Source organism: Acomys russatus, chromosome 5 (assembly GCF_903995435.1).
Source record: "Acomys russatus chromosome 5, mAcoRus1.1, whole genome shotgun sequence".
NCBI lineage: Eukaryota > Metazoa > Chordata > Mammalia > Rodentia > Muridae > Acomys > Acomys russatus.
This window is the reverse complement of record NC_067141.1, coordinates 8,713,604-8,734,972: the sequence shown is the minus strand read 5'-3', so window position 1 is coordinate 8,734,972 and position 21,369 is coordinate 8,713,604. Positions and strand designations below refer to the sequence as shown.

The 21,369-nt window shown below is 49.9% G+C and overlaps 1 protein-coding gene across 1 annotated transcript; it reads right to left on the bottom strand.

Moving 5' to 3' along the window:
• Positions 1 to 33: 33 nt before the first annotated feature.
• LOC127190169 (integrin alpha-X-like) lies at positions 34 to 19,495 on the bottom strand. Its single transcript, XM_051147189.1, is given in 24 exon segments — positions 34 to 79; positions 336 to 622; positions 2,846 to 2,883; positions 2,886 to 3,010; positions 3,170 to 3,243; positions 3,831 to 3,956; positions 4,614 to 4,768; positions 4,882 to 5,039; positions 5,164 to 5,294; positions 8,240 to 8,449; positions 8,534 to 8,674; positions 8,836 to 8,978; positions 9,120 to 9,249; positions 9,405 to 9,478; positions 9,679 to 9,829; positions 10,865 to 11,018; positions 11,258 to 11,403; positions 11,520 to 11,674; positions 11,770 to 11,839; positions 12,938 to 12,982; positions 13,115 to 13,185; positions 13,478 to 13,581; positions 13,987 to 14,092; positions 19,417 to 19,495. Coding segments are annotated over 24 exon segments (2,919 nt in total).
• Positions 19,496 to 21,369: the final 1,874 nt, after the last annotated feature.

Here is a 21,369-nt window from a genome sequence, read left to right as displayed (position 1 = left end):
TTCTAGCTTGGGTACAGTAGCCTCGCTCTCCAGTTAGGCTATGAGAATGTCAAAGACAAAGACAAGAGCTCCCGGAGCCCTAGAGAACCCAAGGAAATCTCGTGGGTTTCCGACACCTTTTGAGACCTGTATTAAACATATGCTGTAATGATTATGATAATTATTGGCGTAACCAGTCCATAACAAACATCCGTTGATGAATACGCACAGAGCGTGGCATTATGCCCCACCAGAAAGGACAGTAACACCTGAGCTATCCCAGATGGTCAGTGGTGACTCTTGCATACACTGTTTTCAAGTAAAGAAGAAGCATTCTGAGGCCCAGGAGAGTGTACCTGCTGACCATGGTGTACACAGCATGCTTTACTGGGAGCTCCAAATGGAAGGTGGTCTTTCTGGTCTTGGGTATGCCATTGTCACTGGGGACAGCGGAGGAGTATGGGGTATAAGGGTTGGAATGTGAGGCAGGATCCGGACAGAGGACAGGGTGGGCAGAAGCCAGGCTGACCTGTGCACCTCCAAGGAAAATGACATGGCTGCTGCTGCAACTGGTGCTCCAGAGGCTCTGACTCCTGTTTCGGGTGCTGTCACATGTGAGGTGCAGGGTGTACTGCCGCTGATCCTAGTGAAAAACAAGGCCAAAAGCGCTCAGGAGATAGGTGTGCTCGTCAGTGTTCCAGGGAGACTCTTGGATCTGAGGACTTAGTTCCCTGGAAATCTTAATGCTTGAGGACAGACATCTGGTCAAACTTCCTATAGCGTGGAACGCTCTACTCACTAGAGCCTCCACACACACACACCCTTCATTTCTTGTGGGTTTTTGTTCTCTTGTTGTTTTGTAGTCTAGACTGTTCTGGAACTCACTAGATGGGCGAATCTGGCCTCAAACTCATGGTGATCCTCCTGCCTCAGGCTCCAAACATTAGGATTAGGCATGAGCCAGCACACAAAGCTTCTTGTTACTTTTAAAGACTTTTATTAGGATAATTTCGAACATGCTCAAAGTAGAGAGAGTGGACTCTCAGCCCCTATTCCTACCACTCAGCAGAGGTTTCCAACATCTCCATATTGTCCCCACCCACCCAGATTTTCCTGTTTCTTAATAACTTAAAGTTCTTTTTACACAGCATATTATTCTATCCCAATATATGTCAGTGTCTACTCAACATCAGCAAGGTTATTTTTAATATAACCACAAGATCTAACAAATCACACACAACCGAGTTGACCAAGACTCCTAACATAGTGGCCATGTTCCATTTTCCTGAGTTGTCTCCTGAACTGCTTACTGGTTAAAGATCAATATCCAACAAAGACTCATGCACCACATTGGGTAGATGTGTCTAGGAACACTGTCACTGCTCACACTCTGGGAATCGCTTTCCTGGCTCGTTTTTCATAAGTAATTAAAGTGTGCTCCCACTCAGGGATGCTGGCTGGAGAGATATGGCAGGCCTACAGAGATTAAAGTTTAAACTTCCACTCAAGTAAGGCAGAGAATTAGGGAAGTTTGACTATGCTCTAAACACTAAGAATAGTTCACTTCATTGGTTGTCATGGCAACCTTGGGGTCACATGAGATGTTGCTGCTGTTCAGAACTACTAAGAGAAATGAAATGAAGAGAAAGCAATGGTCCGGTGTGTAATACTTGTTTGAAAACATTTCAATGAGGGGCTGGAGAGATGGCTCAGCGGTTAAGAGCACTGACTGCTCTTCCAAAGGACCCAGGTTCAATTCCCAGCACCCACATGGCAGCTCACAACTGCCTGTAACTCCAAGATCTGACACCTTCACAAAGACATACATGAAGGCAAAACACTGATGCACATAAAATAAAAATAAACAAATTATTTAAAAAAAGAAAACATTTCAGTGAACAAAAGCAAGGTCAGGTGCGGTGGTATATACCTGTGATCCCAGCACTGGGGAAGTTAAAGCAGGGCAAGCCTTGGCTACTTGAATTTGAAGCCAGCTTGGGCTAAATGAGACATTGGCTCGGAGACAGAGAAACAGATGAAGTGATTGGTTCAGGGTGTTGGTCATTGCTGATACTTTTGGTGGTGATCTTAGGAAGCTTTGCTTCACTCTGACCACTTTAGTAAATGTTTGAAATTGATTTAACAATAAAAATTTAGGGGGAGGGGATCTGTTTTTTAAAACTCTTACTGGTCCGAGTTCTGTCTTCCCGAACCATGTCAGCAGCTGCTCTCATGTACCAAGGATAGAGCTGACTGTCTGGGGCAGAGGCAATTTGGTCTGTGTAGCTTAGGTATTCCCATCCAACCTTCACAGAAAAAAATGTCTGGCAAGCCCCAGGCCAGAGTAGCCAATAAGTTCATTGCTTTATTTTATAATATTTTCAAGTATTTGCCCATCTTGGTGGTATAGGCCTATATTCTTGGCATTTTGGAGGCTGGTTCAGGAGGACTGTGAACTCAAGACCAGCCTGGGCTACATAGTGAGTTTCAGCCCAGCAAGACTCGGTCCCAGAAAAAGAACACATAGTGCATGCACACAGGACAGGAGGCCAAAGACAGACAAGGGACAGTATGCCTGGGTTGTGACCTCAGGGAGGAGCTTTAGGGAACCAGAGGCAGACGTCTAACAAGATACCTTGCGGGGCATGTGGTTTCTGGGTCGTTAGGCTTGGTGGCAAGTGACCTTGCCTTGCTGGCTCTGGAACTCATTTCTCATATCCAGTGTCTTCAAACCACGGTGCCCAAAGTACAAAACTCAGGCACTACAACCCCACCATCCAATCAAGACAAGCTAAGATCTCTTGACCCACCCACCAGACGCTGCTAAGCAATGGCCACCCGGGTCTATACTTCACAGCCCGCTCACCTCTTCCTTCCCCCGAAGGAATACATGGCCTTCTGCAACCGTCTAAAGGACAGACCCACGGGGTAGAACACAGTGACTGTGGTCCCATAGGAATCTTCTCCATCATTAGACACTGTCACGTCTGCATTCATCTTCAGGTCACTTCCCACCACCAGGGTCGTCAAGCTGGGTGTCGGGAAGGAAGAGGAAGTGATATAGCCTGCGGCTGGGGATGAACTGCAGGGTAGCATGGTGAAAGACAGGCAAGAGATGCCCAGGTTCTGAGCCCCAGATCCTGGGAGGGAGGCTGGCCTCTGGGGGAAGATCCAGGAAATGAGAGCTCACTCTGAGAAGCCAAAAACGATGCCGAGGTCATCCTGGCAGATGTGGTCAGCTTCACAGTTCTTCTCAAAGGGAAGCTGAGAAAGGGGGCGACATGGGAATTAGGTCTGGGGCCACAGGCTGCTCAAGCCACGCCCACACAGGGCAGCCTCTTACTAACAGCCAGTGAGAAGGAAATGGCAGGCTCCCTCTCTACCAGAGCCTCCTGGGACTCTCTAGCTCCCTAGCAGATCCCAGCTTCCGGGCTTCCGCAAAATGGCCGGCTCTATTCTTACTTCCCGAGAGGAAGTTGGCAAGTTCAGGTTGCCAAACCCCAGGACATCAGAGCACAACCTCAGCTAGGTGTGTCCCGCCTCTCACTTCCCCCACATCCTTGTAGGTGCGCGTTCTTTTCCCACAACAAGGATCCCAGATGTCCTCACTGCCCAGAAATCAGGTCCATGCTGTGAAGTACTCACCAACCACCAGTAGATGGCGCTAAACCTTTCCATTCGCTGAGCTCAGTAAGAATGGGTCTTGTGGGCACGAACTCTCCCCAGAGCCCCCACCATGCTGGTATCTGTTCATGCTGTTAATAACTCTTCTAATAAGTATCCTCCCCAAAAGGACAGCCTGCCTCTGTGTCCCTCTTGAGCCCCGATGTCACAAATAACAACAGACTCACAGAGGCCGTGAGGTACGTTTGCTCATTGACAGCCAGCACGGGTTGCAGGTTTTGTAAGGAAGGGATGGGCAGACCCGCAAGAGAGACGTTGAGACGGAAAATGATAGGCGTCACTGAGTCCTCCACCTAGAGGAGGTGCGTTTGAAGGGTGATTTCAAAGTTTCTTGCATACTTACTGCGGGCGTCCCATCTCTGCATATGTAAGGGGGCTTAGCACAATCCTATCTGTGCTCAATAAGTGCCTGTAGCTTTCACACACACACACACACACACACACACACTCACACCCTCCCCACACAACTGTCTCAATTCATTCAATGGCTCTTCATGAGAGACTTTTCTGTTCTCTGGTTTTCTCTCTCTTTGTAGCATTTATCTCTACCTGACATTCAATAGGTAGACATTTGTTTGTTCTGGGTCCCCCCCGCCCCCATCACCATTGGGGAACTCCCCAATGAGAATTGACTGCTTTGCCCCCTGCTGTGAGTATGTCTCAGGAGGAGCCATAAGTATATGCTCAATAAATGCTTGTATGAGCCGGCCTGAGGCCACACAGCTCCCCCAAGCTCCATCTGGGTGACCCCTGGGCAACTGCAACTAGCCATAGTCTTTTATTCACTTATTTAGCTAACAGGTGTTATAGATCACCCACATGCCAGACCCGGAGCTGCAGCCGCTAGAATAAGCTCAGAACATGCTCTGTTCTCTTTGCCAAACCTGAAAGCGGTCCTCAAATGGCCTCTACCCACAACTGTTCCCACAAGCCATCTGCAGTCATCTCACTGGGAGAAGCGACTTCGCAGTCTCACAGTGCCTGTTCAGACCAAGGGTTTTAACTCGAGTCAGAGTCTGGGTCTGTGTATCCTTGAAGGTGGCATGGGGACTCATGCAACCAGGGTCTAGGGCCAGGTCAAAGGTGACAGAGCTTTGGAGGTCACCTGTCAGGGAAAGTGGAACACAAGGAAGATTGTCAGGGCCGGAAATTCCATCCTCAGACAGAATTCCTGGGTTGGAGGCTTTCCAAGGTCAGGGTCCAAGGGAAGAGACTCACCTTGTTGGGTCTTGGGACTTTCATAGGTAAAGAGGCACACAGTGGCATCGCCCAGTGCCTGGACAGAGGCCACCTGCTCCCGACACTCAAACACAGACCTGGCAATCTCTGCAGATGTGAAGCGTATAGCCGATGACATTCCTAGAATCGGTCTGGTCCTGTTGGCAGAACACTGAGCTGAGGAGACAGTCTTGGCCAATGGGACCGCAACCTCCAGTTAGGAAGAAGGGTCCTAGTCGGGACCCAGGATGGATGTGGAGTGTCTGGGGAAAGTGTGTCCACCTGAGCAGCAGCACGTGTCCTTTGGACCCCACAGCCAGGTCCACCAGTCCATCCTGGGTGAGGTCCTGACCCCCACTCAGTGATTGCCCAAAATACTGAAGGCCGGAAAAGAGCTGGGGTCCTGAAATCCTCTGTCCAGAAGAAAAGAAAGACTGAATGAAATGATGCTACCGTTCAGCCATGGTTTGTTTTCTATTTGAGTGTTACAGGTTTTGCCAAACAGTCCAATAGAACTGTATTATTGATGGCCACGCGCTCTGTGCTGACTAGGTTTCATGCCAACTTGAGACAAACTAGAGGCATGTGGGAAGAAGAAAATTTAGAGAAAATACCTTCATATAACTGGTCTGAAAGCACATCTATAGTGCATTTTCTAGGTTGATGATAGATTGGGGTGGGGTCGCACAAGCGCACAGTGTTATCGCTGGGCTGGTGGTCCTGGGTTCTGCAAGAAAGTAGGCTGGACAAGCCACGGAGAGCAAGCCAGCAAGCCAGCAAGCCAGCAAGCCAGCAAGCAGCACCCCTCCATACCCTCTGTGTCAGCTCCTGCCTCCAGGTTCCTGCCCTGTTTGAGTTCCTGTCCTGACTTCTTCCCTCAGTGATGGTCTGTGATGTGGACCTGAAAACTGAAGTGGGCTGGGGAAAGCTGTAACCCTTTCTTACCCAGGTTGCTCTGGGCCATGGTGTTTTATCACACCAAGAGAAACCCTAACTAAGACACTGCCCAAGACATTAAGTAGATCTTATAGAGTTCATCTAGTTCACAGAAATATTATAAAAGAACAAGACCTCTGTTGACTAGGCGTGGGGACATATGACTATAATCCCAGCACTTGGAAGGCACGAAAGAGAAGGATTTCTAGTTCAAGTCCAGTCTGGGTCACATGGTGAGACGCTGTATCAGAGCAAGACCAGCCCTACTCTGCTCTCCCTGGCTTCCTCTCTTGCCGCTAATTCCCGCTTCTTACATGTGCTCCCACATGCCATCTGCCATGATGGCAAAGCACCCATACACAGAAAAGGTGTGTGATGGGATGAGGAGGGAGACAGTCCCTAAGGGCCGGTGACCCTGGAAAGGCCCATGGCCAGAACCCCAGGGACATTTGTAATTGATGTAAATCCATCAGACCTTTTGGCAGAGAGAGGCTACAGACGGGTGTGAACTGGGCACACCCTCAGTTCTTCTCTCTGAGAGCCTTCGGGTCTCCTTCGGCTGTTAGACTGCATTCACCGTTGTAACTGCCGCAGCTTTCAGGAACATAGCCACAGTGGTGTGCTGGCTGGTAATCTGAGCACACAGACTCAATCCTGGCAGCTGCAGCTAGGTGTGCCTAGTTCATTCTATAGGTGAACATGCGGGGTTGGGGGGGCGGCAGGGGGTAGTGTAGACCTCTCCTCATTCTGACTACATCCTGACTAAACAACAGAAGGAGGAAGGATTGTTCTGGCTTGTGGCAGGCAGGCTGTGGAAGACCAAAGCTGCCCACAGAATGGCAGCCAGGAAGGAGAAGGAAACAGAGGAGGGAGGAGGTCTCACTTATCTCTTAGTACTCTTGAATTCAATCTCAATACGCAAGGGTGGCCTGGCCAGTGTTGCAGTCACTGGTGGAACTACGGGGCTCCTCCCTGTGCTTTTCTGAAGGATGGCACAAGCCTTTTTGAATGTTCACATAGTGAGTTGGAGAGATGGCTCAGAGGTTAAGAGCACCAGCTGCTCTTCCAGAGGTCCTGAGTTCAATTCCCAGCAACTACATGGTGGCTCACAACCATCTATCATGTGATCTAATACCTTCTTCTGGCCTGTAGATATACATGCAGTCAGAGCACTGTATACATAATAAGTAATACTTTTAATGTTCACAATATACCGTTCAATTCACCTCACACGTCTGTGGCTTTTATACGTTTAGAGCTGTGAAACCATTTCCACCAACAATTTTAGAACATTTTATCACCTCAAAAAGAGATCTGACACCTGTTAGCAGTCACCCCATGCCTGTCATTTCCCTTTATGGCCAAACGTAAGCAACCAGTAATCTACTTGCTGTCTCTATAGATCTGCCTATCAGAGACCTTTATATAAATGTAACCATACAATAGCTGCTCTCCAGGGCAGCTGGCCATATGGGCTGCCTCTACCTTTCATCTATTAGTCATGAATAATGCTTCAAAGATCGCTCTATGTAGTTTTTGTGAGGACATGTTTTCCAGTTCTCTTGCGCTAGATTCGTCTGATCATATGACGTCTTGTGAGAAATTAGCACAATGTTTCAAAATAGCCACATCGTTTTTTTCATACTCCCATTGCCTGTGTGTGCTACGCTGTGCTCCTCCTGGTAAACAGTGGTCCTCGTGACTCCTGCTGTGCTGATGAGGGTGCGGTTACACTTCACCGTGGTGCTCCGTCTGTACCTCATGAGTAACAATTTCAAGCATTCAGCATCTTTGTGTGTTTATTGGCCTTTGATTTAAAAAAAAAAAAAAATCTTCTTTGGAGAAAGATGAGCCGAGACGCCTGCCTATTTGACCGCTTTAATGCTTGCTAATCAAAGCAGCCGTGCCTTCTAAGGGAACCCTGTTCTGCTGTGCGGAGGGCTCCCTAGGTACCTGGGAGTAACACCAATTACAGGAATGGAATGAAATTAAATAGCATTCAAGGAGATGAAGGGATGCTGAAGCCAGCATAGCAAGGACGCTAGACCGGAAGCTGGTGAACAGCAGAGAGACACTTAGAGACTGAAGGCAGCGGAGTCAAAAGACCAGAACCTCCCTAGCTTACACCAAACCTCCCACTTACCAAGTTGCAATTATGAGAAAGGTTCCCCACCCGACTCCTATACCCAGCACAAGTTGCTGCCACCTACAGCCTGGAAACTGTTCAAGTCTTAAGTCTTAGGACGAGGCAGGGCATTCAGTGGTCAGTCTTTTCATGTCCAATCGCACAGGTTTCGCCAGCTGCAAAATGCTCAGTGCTTAGCCAAGAAATAAATGAAGTCACAGAAGGGAATTTTTGTGAAAGAAATGAAAAGCAAAGAGGAAGCTTCGGGAGTCTTGGGAGACAGTGGCCGGGCCTCACCTGGCTGGGCGAGAGAGCGATGTCCAGTTTTGAGGCTCCGTGAAATACGTAGGTGGCGCCTCTGTTCTCCTCCTCTCCAGGGGCACCAATAGCCATGTCTATCAGACCGTCCCCATTCATGTCCCCTAGCACTGTCAGAGCCGCCCCAAAGCGGCCCCAAGGATGGCCCTGCTCCCCACGGAGAGTGGCCTTACACTGCCACCTGCTCCTCTGCAGAGCAAAGCCCATGTCAGACCCAACTTCGGCAGCCCTTCCCACACCAGATGCCACCAGCCAGGACCCTTCGGCACTCACCTCATCGGGCATGGGGCACACTGATACCTGCCTGCCTCGGGTCTGCTCATAGTAATGGCGGGCACCAATCAGGACCAAGTCAGTGCTGCCATCTCTATCCATGTCCACAGAACAGAGGGAGGCCCCAAAGTAGGAGCCAATCTGATGGGACAAGCCTGAAGTCACCTAAAGACACCCACTCTAGGCCTCTCCCCCAGCACCGTAGCCTCTTCCGTGGGCCCCCAGACCCCTTCATCTCCTCCTTCTTCACCCTGGCCACACTGCCCACTCTCATGCTCCACTCTGGTTTCTTCCATACCAACCTGTGTCCCTCTGACTTCAGACTGGGCCTTCCATTGCCCGGATTCCTGGGTAAAGATGACGACCTTCCCCGTGTGCTGATGGCGAGGGGCCCCCAGGACCAGGCTGTGGACCCCCTTCCAAATGGCCAGTGTGGTGGAGTAACCTGAGGGGCTCAGAACTCAGCACCAAGGCTTCTCCTGCCTTCAGATAGCTCGACCCACCCTTCCAATACCTCCCCCTCCCCCTCGGCCCACCCACCCCACCCCCGCACTCCTAAACCCTGACCCCACCAGCCTCTTCTTACCCAGGTAAGCATACCTCATGTCCACACTCTCCTGAGACATATTGATGAAGGTGGGCCTCATATTTGGGGGGTATAGGAAGGCACCTCCAGACCAGCTGAAGTTTCCCACACCCCCTAGAACTGGTCCATCCTGGGAGGAAAGGATGCCAGAGCTGAACAAGAGGCCCTGCCTAAGCCAAAGGAAGACTCCCCCTTGCTCCACATGCCCATCTGGTCAGCACTTGACTTCTCATTGCTCTCCCCGCCATCAGCCTCCATCACCAGCCCTGACGGGGCTCAACTCACAGGCATAAGCACAGCGCTGAAACCCTCCTGGGACATCTCCAATGCAAAAGAGCCGCTGCTTGCTGTCTCTGTACCTGGGGAAGGCATGATGCTTGGCTCTCGGGGAGAAAGAACGTTTCCCAGGTTCAAGGAGGCTTCTTAGGAGAATCTAAGGTCAGAGACCAACATCTCTAGCAAGGGCTGGCGCCTCGTTCGCGAGGATCTAAGTTCAAAAGAGGGAAACCCTATCTATGCCCGAGGATTCCCGAGGCAGGTGGCTTCATTGCTGACTTACCCTCAATGGCAAAGATCTTTTCCTGCAACTGGCTCTGAATATCCTTCAAAGCATCAATGTTCTCCACGCTGAAAATGTATTCACAAGGAGGCAGCGACACAATGTCCTTTAATTCTTGTATAGAATCCTTAGTGGAAAAAGCCTTTCCTACCTGTCCCCAGCAAAGACCAACCCCGTGAGGACGAAAAATCTCCTAGGGCCTACAAGGGGGTGTAACGACACTGCTCGAGTCTGAGAACTCCCTATCGGTTCATGTTTTTGAACAACTTGTGGGGTGAGGCTCAGCTGGCAGAAGTAGGTCACTCGGGGCAAGCTTCGGAATGATACCCCACAACCACTCTCTCTAGCCTCTTTTCTGGTCCTCTACAATATGAAGAGCTGTGACTCCAACCATCATTAACTCCGCCCTTCCTTCTCCTCCATCGTGGACTGAGACCCTCTGAAACTGCGAGCCAAACTAGACCATTCTATCACAGAAGAGGAGGTAGGAAAGGGTGTAAGGGCTGGAGGACAAGAGGGAGTGCTGGGAAGGACTGTCTTCTGGATATGACATGGCTGTTGTCATCAAAGGACGCACATAAGATCAAGCCAGCCCAAAGTCCCACACAGATGGGGAAGATTACATCCAAGACCCATTCTACAGAGCTAGTTACAGATCATCGTTGGCGGTCATCCTTCTCTGAGAGTATGGTTCCTAGCAGGGTTTCCAAAGCTCGCATAGACAACACGGCCACGCCCATGCACAGGAAGTTAGGAAAGGAAGGAATTGGGTGACACAGGGGACAGTCAAGGTGGCAGAAATAGGAAATGGAGGATGTGTGTCATCCCGTCTCATTGTACACATGTGCAATACTCTCAAGGAGTGAAAAACAAACTAAAGCAGACATTCCTCCCTTAAGTGTTTCTGCTGGATGCTTTTACCACAATGAGGCTAAGGCATTATACGTGCTGCCACCCACCAAGAACTCTTCAGTCGGCCTTGGGAATTCTTCCTAAATGAGGCTCAAACGACATTAGGGAGTGGAAGCAATGGGGTCCCAGGTCCCCAGGCTGCAGGAACCTTTCCCAGGCTCCATAAACCTAAGGCAGAAAGAGATGAGAGGACTGGTTTCTACCCTTTATAGAGGAAGTTGCTTCAAGAGGACGTTACAAGAGGAAATGGTGGGTAACCATTGTTGTGTCCTACCCCAATTGCATAATGAATGATGCCTGCGGCTTCTGCCATGGGGATGACGTCATCATAACCCAGGAAATCACCTAGTTTCATCCCATCGGTGATGACAATGAGTACCCTGGTGGCATCTTCCCGAGCCCCGCTTTGGGAAGTGAACAGTTGTGTTCTATCAAGAAAGAGGAGAGGCCAGAGGTCTGTGAGTTAAAACTACACTGAATTCTAGCGGCTTTGTGAAAACGAGGATATGGCCTTTCCTGTAGGAGGCCCCACTCCCACTCAGAACTGCCCTCCACCCCAAACTAGCTACATTTCAGTCTCTTCCCATTTATCTCTTGGAAAAAGCAAACGAGGGCCAAAGGGATCCCGGGATGGTCTGGGAAAGGTGCACAGGGAGTCTGGACTCACACGGCGTGCTTGATAGCCGTGGCTGTGTGCGCCCTCCCTCCCAGCTGCTTTACAGACCTCAACAGGCTTAAAGGGCTTGAAGTGGAGATGAAGTCGTTGAAAGTAAAATGTATCCAGAACTTATTAGAGAACTGCATCAGGGAGAACTAAGAAAAGCACACCGGGCTGAAGGCTAAGATTCCCCGGGGGAACTCCTCAAACATGCCCTGGGAGCCTTCCCAGAGGGCCCTGCAGGTCCATGCCCATCTCCCAGGGGACTCACCTGCGTGCTGGGTCACTGGAATTGGCTCATCACCGCTTTCACAAAGTTCAGCATTGTTTTAAAATTTGCGGATGAGATGCTACTGGAGCCATCAATCAAGAACGCAATATTCTGGTCTTGCCTTGGACACACTAGGAAAGGATGTTGCTGTGACTCTCCAAGGGGCACTCACAAGAGCTCCTGGCCACGAGAATGCACTTTCCCGGGACCCTCCACCTACCTCCATCTGGCAATCACAGCCCAGCCTGACTCATGGGTCCTCTCTGTGTCAGAGAACAAAGCTTCCTTGGTCCTCTGATGTGGACAAGGCCTTTGAGTCTCTCAATGAGGCTACAACTGTGAGCGATCTACCTCAAGCTAGCTCAAGTAGATACAAAAATGTAAGCATCTCCTGTTCCAGGAGCAAGAGACTGAGAGCCTTCTCCCCCTGTGTGGACCGCCCAGCCCTTCCCGCAAGGCATGCAACAGTCCCTCCCCATGTCCAGCTTGGAAAGAACCATAGTCTGTGGCCAGTACCTATCCTTATTGGTCAGTGTGACACTGTACTTTTGTTACTGTTGTGCCCAGATCAGTAGATCCCCAAAGACCACCAGGAGTATGAAGCAGTATAAAAAACAAGGGGACTTTACTTAAACTTCAGCCCAAGAGTTCTCAAACCTCACTGAAGTAGTGGATCAGTAGGAGAGTCCTGAACTGCTGTTATTTTTATTGTGGTTAAAAAAAAAAAAATGGGAGTTTGGCAGTTACAGGACTGGTTGACATTTATCAAGGTTTGGGATGGCACTAGGGGATTGGTCAAGCCTGACCACAAAATGCTTAACATCTGGGGATGTTAGGTACTTTTCTGCTGTCCCCTGATTAGCTCAGGCTTAAGGGGGCTCTTTTCCTGGAGCAGTTTATGTTTCTTCTAGTAGCTGAAGTTACCTTGAGAACAGGCCTAAAGACAGGCCTAAGATGGAGTCCATTGACACGATGGAGTCACAATGGCTCCAGTTCCACATTACAGTTAGGTGTTTTCAGTGTCATCCCTGGCAAGAGCCACACGCTGTCTCTGTTTTTGTTTTCAGTGTGGATTCCCTTCCTGGATAATATCAGAATTTTTCTTCACAAGAAGCTTTTCCAGCTCAAGAAAATGGAGTCAACCCTCTGGCGCAGCAGCAATGTTGACTCTCTTAACCGCAGTGTTCTCTGACTCCCCCACAGAGTGGTGGTGGAAACACCCAAGAAGAAAAGCGCCACTAACAAAATACATGGCCTCTATAACTGTATCTACCACTCCTCCCAGCCTTCCTGTTCTGTATGCTCTCTAAAGACAGAGACAAGTGTTCTGACAATTCTTGTGGTGGGGCCTAAACACAGGGTATTCATGTAAAGGTTGCCCACCTATTTCCCTAACGGCCTCGGAGTGAGTATGAAACCGAGGAAGAACCTCTGCATGTGTGGTGCACAGTAGGACCACAGGCCTTGGAACGGAAGGGCTTGGTGAATGGGGATTGCTCTGGTCTGGTCTATTCTGCAACCCCTGCACCTCTAGCCTCTGTGATAGCCCAGCTCAGCAGCCCCAGGCCCCTGTTCCTACCCACAAAGCCACTCACCAACAGCCGGGAAGTGTTGGTGGCAGCAGCAAGGGACAGCCCCAGGGACATGTTCACAGCCTGTGGGGGCACTAAGGAGACAGACATGTACATAGTCATCCTTGAGGACAGAAGGCATCATATGAGAGATGTGTGGGTCTCACCTCCACCTGGTTAACAGGGAAGCCCCACGAGTGAAGCAGACATCCTGCTCATATAAGGGGGGGCTGAGGCAGCACCGGGGTGCAATGGGTAGGCCCAGGAGCTTGTCTGAGACTGAGTTTATGGACAGAGCTGCATCTGGGAAATGGGGCTCCTGGGCTCCACACAGGCCCCCTACATGGTAGGAGCTCAGCATTAGGCCTGAGGAGACCCAGAGCTCACCCAGAAGGTGAATAGACTCACACTTGCCCGTGCGATAGCCACATTTGTAGAGGCCACCTATTTGGTTAGTGGCCCTTATTTCCTTTGGCACTCCGACCACCACCCTATGGGAAGACAGAGAGCGCTGCAGTTAGGAGCCACTGCAGAGAGCTGACACCACCTCTCTGGAAAACGAAGGTTCATTTTAAGGTCTGGGTAGGTAGGTCTTTTTTCTGTTTTGGTCTGTCCTAATAGGAGCCCTCCACTGCTGGCATCTAGATATTTAGTAAATATATGTTTGATGGAAAGTTTCTTGCAAATGTACAACGAGATCTATATGAATGCTGTGGGCTGCAGGTCACAGTGCCTGGCACTTGGTAAGCATTCGGTCAATGCTATCTGAAATTATCCCAAAGGCCTGTTGTCAGGGAAACCCTCAGAACACCCCATAATGGAGAAGTTTGCAGTGATACCACAGGAGAGCAAGGCTGAGGAGGGATGGGACACTGCTGGGACTGCCAAGTCCTCACCAAGAGCCGCCGTACTGGACCACACTGTGTCTGAACCCAGAGCCTTCCATGTGGAAGCGTGTCACTGTCTCTGTGTCCAAGTTGAAGGCAAGAGAAGAAGCGAATGCTGGGGAGGGAGGAGCAACAAGCTTTAGAGACGGCCTCTTCCCTCCTGACCGCCACCTGCCCTCCCTCCCAGCATGCATCTGACAGGCTCCTTGCTCCATTGTCTCTCTTCCACACTCAATACCTCCGAACCACTGCCCTGGACTCCAGACTCATCCCTCTTCTCTCCTGCACTCAGTTCATGGACCACTTTTTTTTAATGTATTCATATGACATCTCAATTGTTATCCCATCCCTTGTATCCTCTCATTTCTCCCTCCTGCTTTCCCCCTACTCCCCTCCCCTATGACTGTGACTGAGGGGGACTTCCTCCCCCTGTATATGTTCATAGGGTATCAAGTCTCTTCTTGGTAGCCTGCTATCCTTCCTCTGAGTGCCACCAGGCCTCCCCAACAAGGGGACGTGGTCAAAAATGGGGCACCAGAGTTCCCATGAAAGTCAGACCCCACTTTCCACTCAACGCTAGAAAACGCCCTGTCGATTGGCTAGATCTGGGTAGGAGTTCGAAGTTTACTGCCTATATTGTCCTTGGCTGGTGCCATAGTTTGAGCAGGACTCCTGGATTATGGACCACTTTTTACCATTAAGTTTCAGGTCTCTGTTTCCACAGAGTGACCCTCAGGGCTTGAAGACACTGCTTTCCCATCTCTCTCCTTGGGGCTTTGATGAGGGAGAATCCAGGGGAGGAAAATGGATGCCACAGGGCTATTCTGCATATACCATGCAATGTACTAGCTCTGCCTACATCAGAAATCTGTGGGCTGTCAAGGCCAACTAGCCTCACTCTCAGGACCACTTGGGTTCTCCCCCAAATTGGCTCTTCAATAGTCTCTCACTCCCCAAACCCCAGACCCAAAGCCCCACACCTCTGCCTCCCTTAACGCCAAGTCTCTCTCCTAACCAAGACCCTGATCTCTCAAGCGCAGCTTCCAGCTCAGGGGCCTGGCTCACTAGGACCAAGTACCCAGTCCCTCCTCTCCAGGACCCAGGCTCACCCATCAGCCAAAGAAGGGCCATGCATGTGTGGCTCACGGCCAGAGAACAGAAGCAAGGCTCTGAACAAACTCGGAAACAGCTACCGAGTCACCAAGGAAGCAAATGAGAAAAAAGGTGGTCAGGAGGCCAGAGAGCAGCAGGGAAGTTGCCAGCGTGACTCAGGCAGGGATGGTGGGGAATTGAGATGAAGTGAGTCCAGAGGGGGCTGGCGCAGCCCACACACTTCACTTCCCTGGAAAAGTTGTTCTAGTTAGAGCAACATTTTTCTGGCCCTCCCAACTTCTGCCTGGGTAGATGTAACCCCTCCCCCCGTTGGTCTCCTCCCTCTCAGCTCCCTTTTCCACTGGCAGGAGTTTGCCCTCACCTTTTCAGCAGGCCAGCAAGTTCCAGTGAGACGCTTGTCTCTGTCACCCTGCACTGGGGTCACAGACACTTGTGGCCACACTACAGGAGAAGCTGAGAATAGTACAGTGATGTGTTATAAAAGATCTGCTAAGCTTGTTCAGGAAATATTGAGTCACACGAGGAAGAATTCAGCTGAAGGTGCGCCCCCAGCTCTCCTATCAGCAAGGAGTGTAATTGTGCCAGGCAGACAGGATGGGCCTGGCTAACAACTGCCTGGGAAAGCCAGGATGGCCAGGGACAATATCATACATTGTAAATCCCCCCGTTTCTCCAAACAACCACACCTTGGAATTTCTGTCTCCATGGAACATGCTTAGTTGCTCAGATGCAGCATGGGGCTGTGGGGCTGTGGGGCTGTGGGTGTATGGGGCTGTGGGACTGTGGGGCTGTGGGCTGTGGGGCTGTGGGACTGTGGGGCTGTGGGCTGTGGGGCTGTGGGGGGTGGGGCTGTGGGACTGTGGGGCTGTGGGCTGTGGGGCTGTGGGGGGTGGGGGATGGGCAGCTGTGGGAGGATGGGGGGTGTGGGGCTGTGGGGCTGTGGGGCTGTGGGCTGTGGGGCTGTAGGGGGTGGGGCTGTGGGCTGTGGGGCTGTGGGGGGTGGGGGATGGGCAGCTGTGGGGGGATGGGGGGTGTGGGGCTGTGGGGCTGTAGGGGTGGGGGTGGTATGGGAGGGTGGGGGTGTGGGGCTGTGGGGCTGTGGCGCTGTATAAACTGATTTGGGTTTTGTTCAGGACTGACTCCCTTTTGTGCATCAGCCAGAACCAGTCCCGCATGATTATTAAAGAGTTTTCCTTGTTTTTCCTGAGTGTATCAAGTGAGTTCTCACTGGGAGGCTTATTTCTCCAGTATAGACACACCAGAATTTTTACTGAGTTTGTTCATTTGTTGTTCATGTGGAGGGCAGAGGGCAGTTTGGCAGCGTTAGTTCTCCCCTTTCACCATGTAGGGCCTAGAGATGGAACTCAGGTCATCAGGGCCAGGAATAGTCATAATGTGCAAATAATTATAAGATTTTATTAAAGCTCTTATAAATATAAAGTGATGAATATATATTTAAATTTCCTTTTCCTAATGAAATTAAAGACAATATAATACTAATGAACAATACCAACCAGGATGCGGTTAGTTTCCTCTGCATAAAATTGCATTTTAAAAAGTCATTTAAAACCTGTCTAACCAGCCAGGGACAGTGGCACACGCCTGAATCCCAGCACTAGGGGAGGCAGAGGCAGGAGGATCTCTATGAGTTTGAGGACAACCTGGTCTACAAAGTGAGTCCAGGACAGCCAAGGCTACACAGAGAAACCCTGTCTCCAAAACCCAAAAGACAAAAACAACAATAACAACAACAAAAAAAAAAAAACCCCTGTTTAACGGGATTAACGCCATAATAGGGCACGTGAAGGTTCCAGACCATCCTAATGTGCTTCATTGCGTAGTAAAGGCAGTTTCTCTTTTATTTGTTTGTTTGTTTGGTTTTGGTTTTTTGAGACAGGGTTTCTCTGTGTAGCCTTGGCTGTCTTGGACTTACTTTGTAGACCAGGCTGGCCTCGAACTCACAGCGATCCACCTGCCTCTGCTTCCCGAGTGCTGGGATTAAAGGTGTTCGCCACCACATCCAGCTCAAGGCAGTTTCTCTTTTATAAGATATTTGGGGCAATAAATTTATCTCTGAGCCTTGGGTTTAGAAAAAAATAAAGTAAGTAAAATACGTATTACATTAGTGTCACCTTATTACATTGTTAACGTTCTAGTTAGTGAATGTGGCCAGCAAAGTGGAACATGGCTCAGTGGGAACAGCACTTGCCATGAACATGAGGACTGGAGTCAGGGCCCTTGCCGCCCATGTGAAAGCCAGCTGTGGGCAGGCAAGCACCCAGCTGTGAGCAGGCAAGCACCCAGCTGTGGGCAGGCAAGCACCCAGCTGTGGGCAGGCAAGCACCCAGCTGTGAGCAGGCAAGCACCCAGCTGTGAGCAGGCAAGCACCCAGCTGTGGGTAGGGAAGCACCCAGCTGTGAGCAGGCAAGCACCCAGCTGTGGGCAGGGAAGCACCCAGCTGTGGGCAGGCAAGCACCCAGCTGTGGGCAGGCAAGCACCCAGCTGTGGGCAGGCAAGCACCCAGCTGTGGGCAGGGAAGCACCCAGCTGTGGGCAGGCAAGCACCCAGCTGTGAGCAGGCAAGCACCCAGCTGTGAACAGGCAAGCACCCAGCTGTGGGCAGGCAAGCACCCAGCTGTGGGCAGGGAAGCACCCAGCTGTGGGCAGGGAAGCACCCAGGTGTGGGCAGGCAAGCACCCAGCTGTGAGCAGGCAAGCACCCAGCTGTGGGCAGGGAAGCACCCAGCTGTGAGCAGGCAAGCACCCAGCTGTGAGCAGGCAAGCACCCAGCTGTGAACAGGCAAGCACCCAGCTGTGGGCAGGGAAGCACCCAGCTGTGGGCAGGGAAGCACCCAGGTGTGGGCAGGCAAGCACCCAGCTGTGAGCAGGCAGGCACCCAGCTGTGAACAGGCAGGCACCCAGCTGTGGGCAGGCAAGCACCCAGCTGTGGGCAGGGAAGCACCCAGCTGTGGGCAGGCAAGCACCCAGCTGTGAGCAGGCAAGCACCCAGCTGTGGGCAGGCCAGCACCCAACTGTGGGCAGGCAAACTGCCTCAAAAGGAGAAGGCACTTGCTGCCAAGCTTGAGGGCCTGAGTTCAAACTCTGGGGCCTACATGGTGGGAGAACCAATCCCTGCAAATTATCCTTGGACCTCTCCATGTTGGCAGTGCACGGACACTAATGTATACACACCGTGCATTCAACACACAATTAATTACTAATGCAATAAAATACTTTAAAAACAACAACAACAACAAAAAGAGTGTTCCTGGAAAAGAAATCTATAGCAATTAATCTAATAAAAGTTTTTATGTATATTAGACATACTTGACGTCTAATACACACGTGATGTCCTCGTGTCAATTGGTTCACTTACTACCCTTGATTACTAAACAAATAAAATCTAAAATTTCCACAGTATTTTTACTCATCGACAGTTTTATATATGTATACAACGTATCTTGGTCATATCCATGCCAAACCCTTTTGCTCCTCAGACATTCCTCAGCATACTCCCCTTCCACCATCATAGTCCATTAAAAAAAAAAAAAAAAATCCACTGAGTTCAAGTAGTACAGCCACATGCCCATGGCTGTAGGTCCATCCCCTGGAACGTGGGTCACCTGCCAGCAGCACCCTCCCGCCAAACAGAAATGATTCTCCCTCCCCAGCAGTCATTGACTCCCAATAGCGGCTCAGCTGAGGGTGGGCCTTCACGAGCCCCTCCCCCACCCATGCCTTAATCCCAAGTAGGTGCCCACAGCTGTGCGGTCACAAAGGCAAGAGCTATGTCATGTTCAGAAGACAGCATTTTACACACCCCCACCCACCCTCCAGCGCCCACACTCTTTCTGTTCTCTCTTCCGTGACCTTCCTTGAGCCTTACAGTCGTGGGCGGGGGGTGGGGGGGGATTTAGGCCTAAGCACACAACAGCCATCTATTTTTAGCACTGTGACCAGTTATGAATTTCTTCACTAACCTCTCTACTCACTGGAAAATAAAAGCAAGCGCCTGTGACCAGAGTTGAAAGCAGCACAAACCTACGCATAGTCCTGAGGTCAAGGGTGGGGTCCCAGGAGCCCCCTCCCCTTCCTTGGCTGATTGGAGATAGAGTCAGTCTTGTGTGGACCCTGGGCATGTAACTGCAGTTTCTCTGAGTTCACAATTGTGATGGGTTTTATCTACTCCAGAGAACGGCGGTTTGTAGCCTTTCACCGGCTCTTCCATACCGCCCTCCCCTCTGTTCTGCAATGTGACCTGATCTTCACAAGGGTGATCTAAGTGATCCTTTTAGGGCTCGGCCTATCTACATCTTAGGCACCCATACGTCTCACGTTCACCGCTAGTTGGTTTTCTTTCATACGTGATGATGGGGCTGGGGAGGTGGCAAATGATAAAGCGCTCATTGTCCGGTTAGGCCTCGTGACGCACCTGTGTCCCAGTGCTCTCAAGAGGCTGAGAGCTGGGTCCCCAGAATAGCTGAATCAGCAAGCTCTGAGCTCAAAGGGGAGACAGACACCCTACTTCAGTAGATGAGGTGACATGCAATCAAGGAAGACCATGGCATCAGTCCCACGTGCACACATGTACCGCGTGCACATGCACAGTACTTTATAATTTTAAATAAATAAATCATGCATAAATGAAGTGACCAGAGATTTTATTATTCAGTTCTCTCTTCTTTTTTTTCCAGTTTTTTTTTTCTTATTACAAAAAAAAAAACAATGACATATGACAGCCAGATGTAGTGGTGTACACCTTTAATCCTAGCACTCAAGAGCCAGAGGCAGGTGGATTTATATGTAGTCGAGACCAGCCTTGTCTACATAGTGAGTTCCAGGACAGCCAGGGCTACATAGAGAGTTGGGAGGTAGGGGTGGGAGGTGGAGGGGGTGGGGGGGGCATATACAGACAATTACTTGAAAACAACTGTCATGAAGAGACGTGAAGCAAATAAAATAGATCAAGATACATTCAGACACCAAAATAAAAAGTTTACATCTCTAATCTTTCAAGATGTAAGAAAAGTTTAATTAAGAAAGAGCTCAGCTTAGTTAGCAGTAGTATACCGTTAGATACGCTCTTTTCCCATTTAATCAGCAGAGGGTCACTTTTTTATAAGTGAGAATCTTAGATGCAGTATGGGGTCTCTTTGCCTTCTATGCTTTGTCCAAAGCAAGCCGTGGTAACCGTCTTTTTTATACAGAATTTTATTTATTTGAAAATAAAGTGGGCTTTAGGCCAAAGACAAATGAGAGGAGACAGGGGGACAAAGCTCCATTTTAAAAATATTTATCTTTAGTTCTGGCATAGCCTCTAAATGTTTATTATTAATTTCCTATTTTCAATCTTCCTTTAACTTAGATGTAGTATCTAAAATTCTTATAATTAATCAATTAGTTGCAATTTTTCTGATTTTTCCTTAGATGTTTTAAATTTCCTTTTTTTCCATTAAAAAACTGTAAAAATATAGTATAAGGTAGGGGCTTTTTTGAAACCCATTTAACTCCCAAATACTGACATAGAGACTAATTACATTTATTAACAAGCTTGAAGCAGTACAGCTGAGCAGATGTTGATCTAAGCCAGTTATACCAGCCCGGTTGCTTCCCAGCCACGGGTCCCATGAGACTTGCCACCTTAGTCTCACCCTGGGTGTTCCTGCTCCATCCATGGCGAACCCTTCACTCTCTTCTCCTCCACCTAATGCCCCTGGCTATTCCTGCATCCTTCCCTCTCCTGCCCAGCTATAGGCTGGTCAGCTCTTTATTAACCAATCAGAGGTGACGAACAACAATTTTTAAACAACATTGAGACCGCAGATTCTTCATAGAAACGGCAACGCCCATTGGACGGCAACCAGATCTCTCTGGGCACAGAAATCGGCATCTGAATACACAGTGCACCCTGGAGATTTCCGGGGGGGGGGGAGGGTTGGTGAGATTTCAGTCAAGGGAGTGGTGAGGGTTTGTGCTCAGGGATTCGTGGGTTTCAGTAGGTTTTCGAGCCAGGAAGTGGGCTCAGATCTTTTACCTTACGTTGTCCAGTTGTGAGTCTTTGTGTTACTCCCCATCACTGCAAGAAGAAGTTTCTCTGGTGATGGTTAACTGAGGCCCTGACCTATGGGTATAGGTGAGTATCATTCAAAGTCATGTTATCGCTATTTGGTTTCCCCCTAGATCCATGACTTATCCAGTCTCAGGTTCTTGGCTACCCTAGTCGCGTCAGGTATGGATTCTGCATAGCGGGTCTTAAATCTAATGAGAAAGTGGTTGGGGGA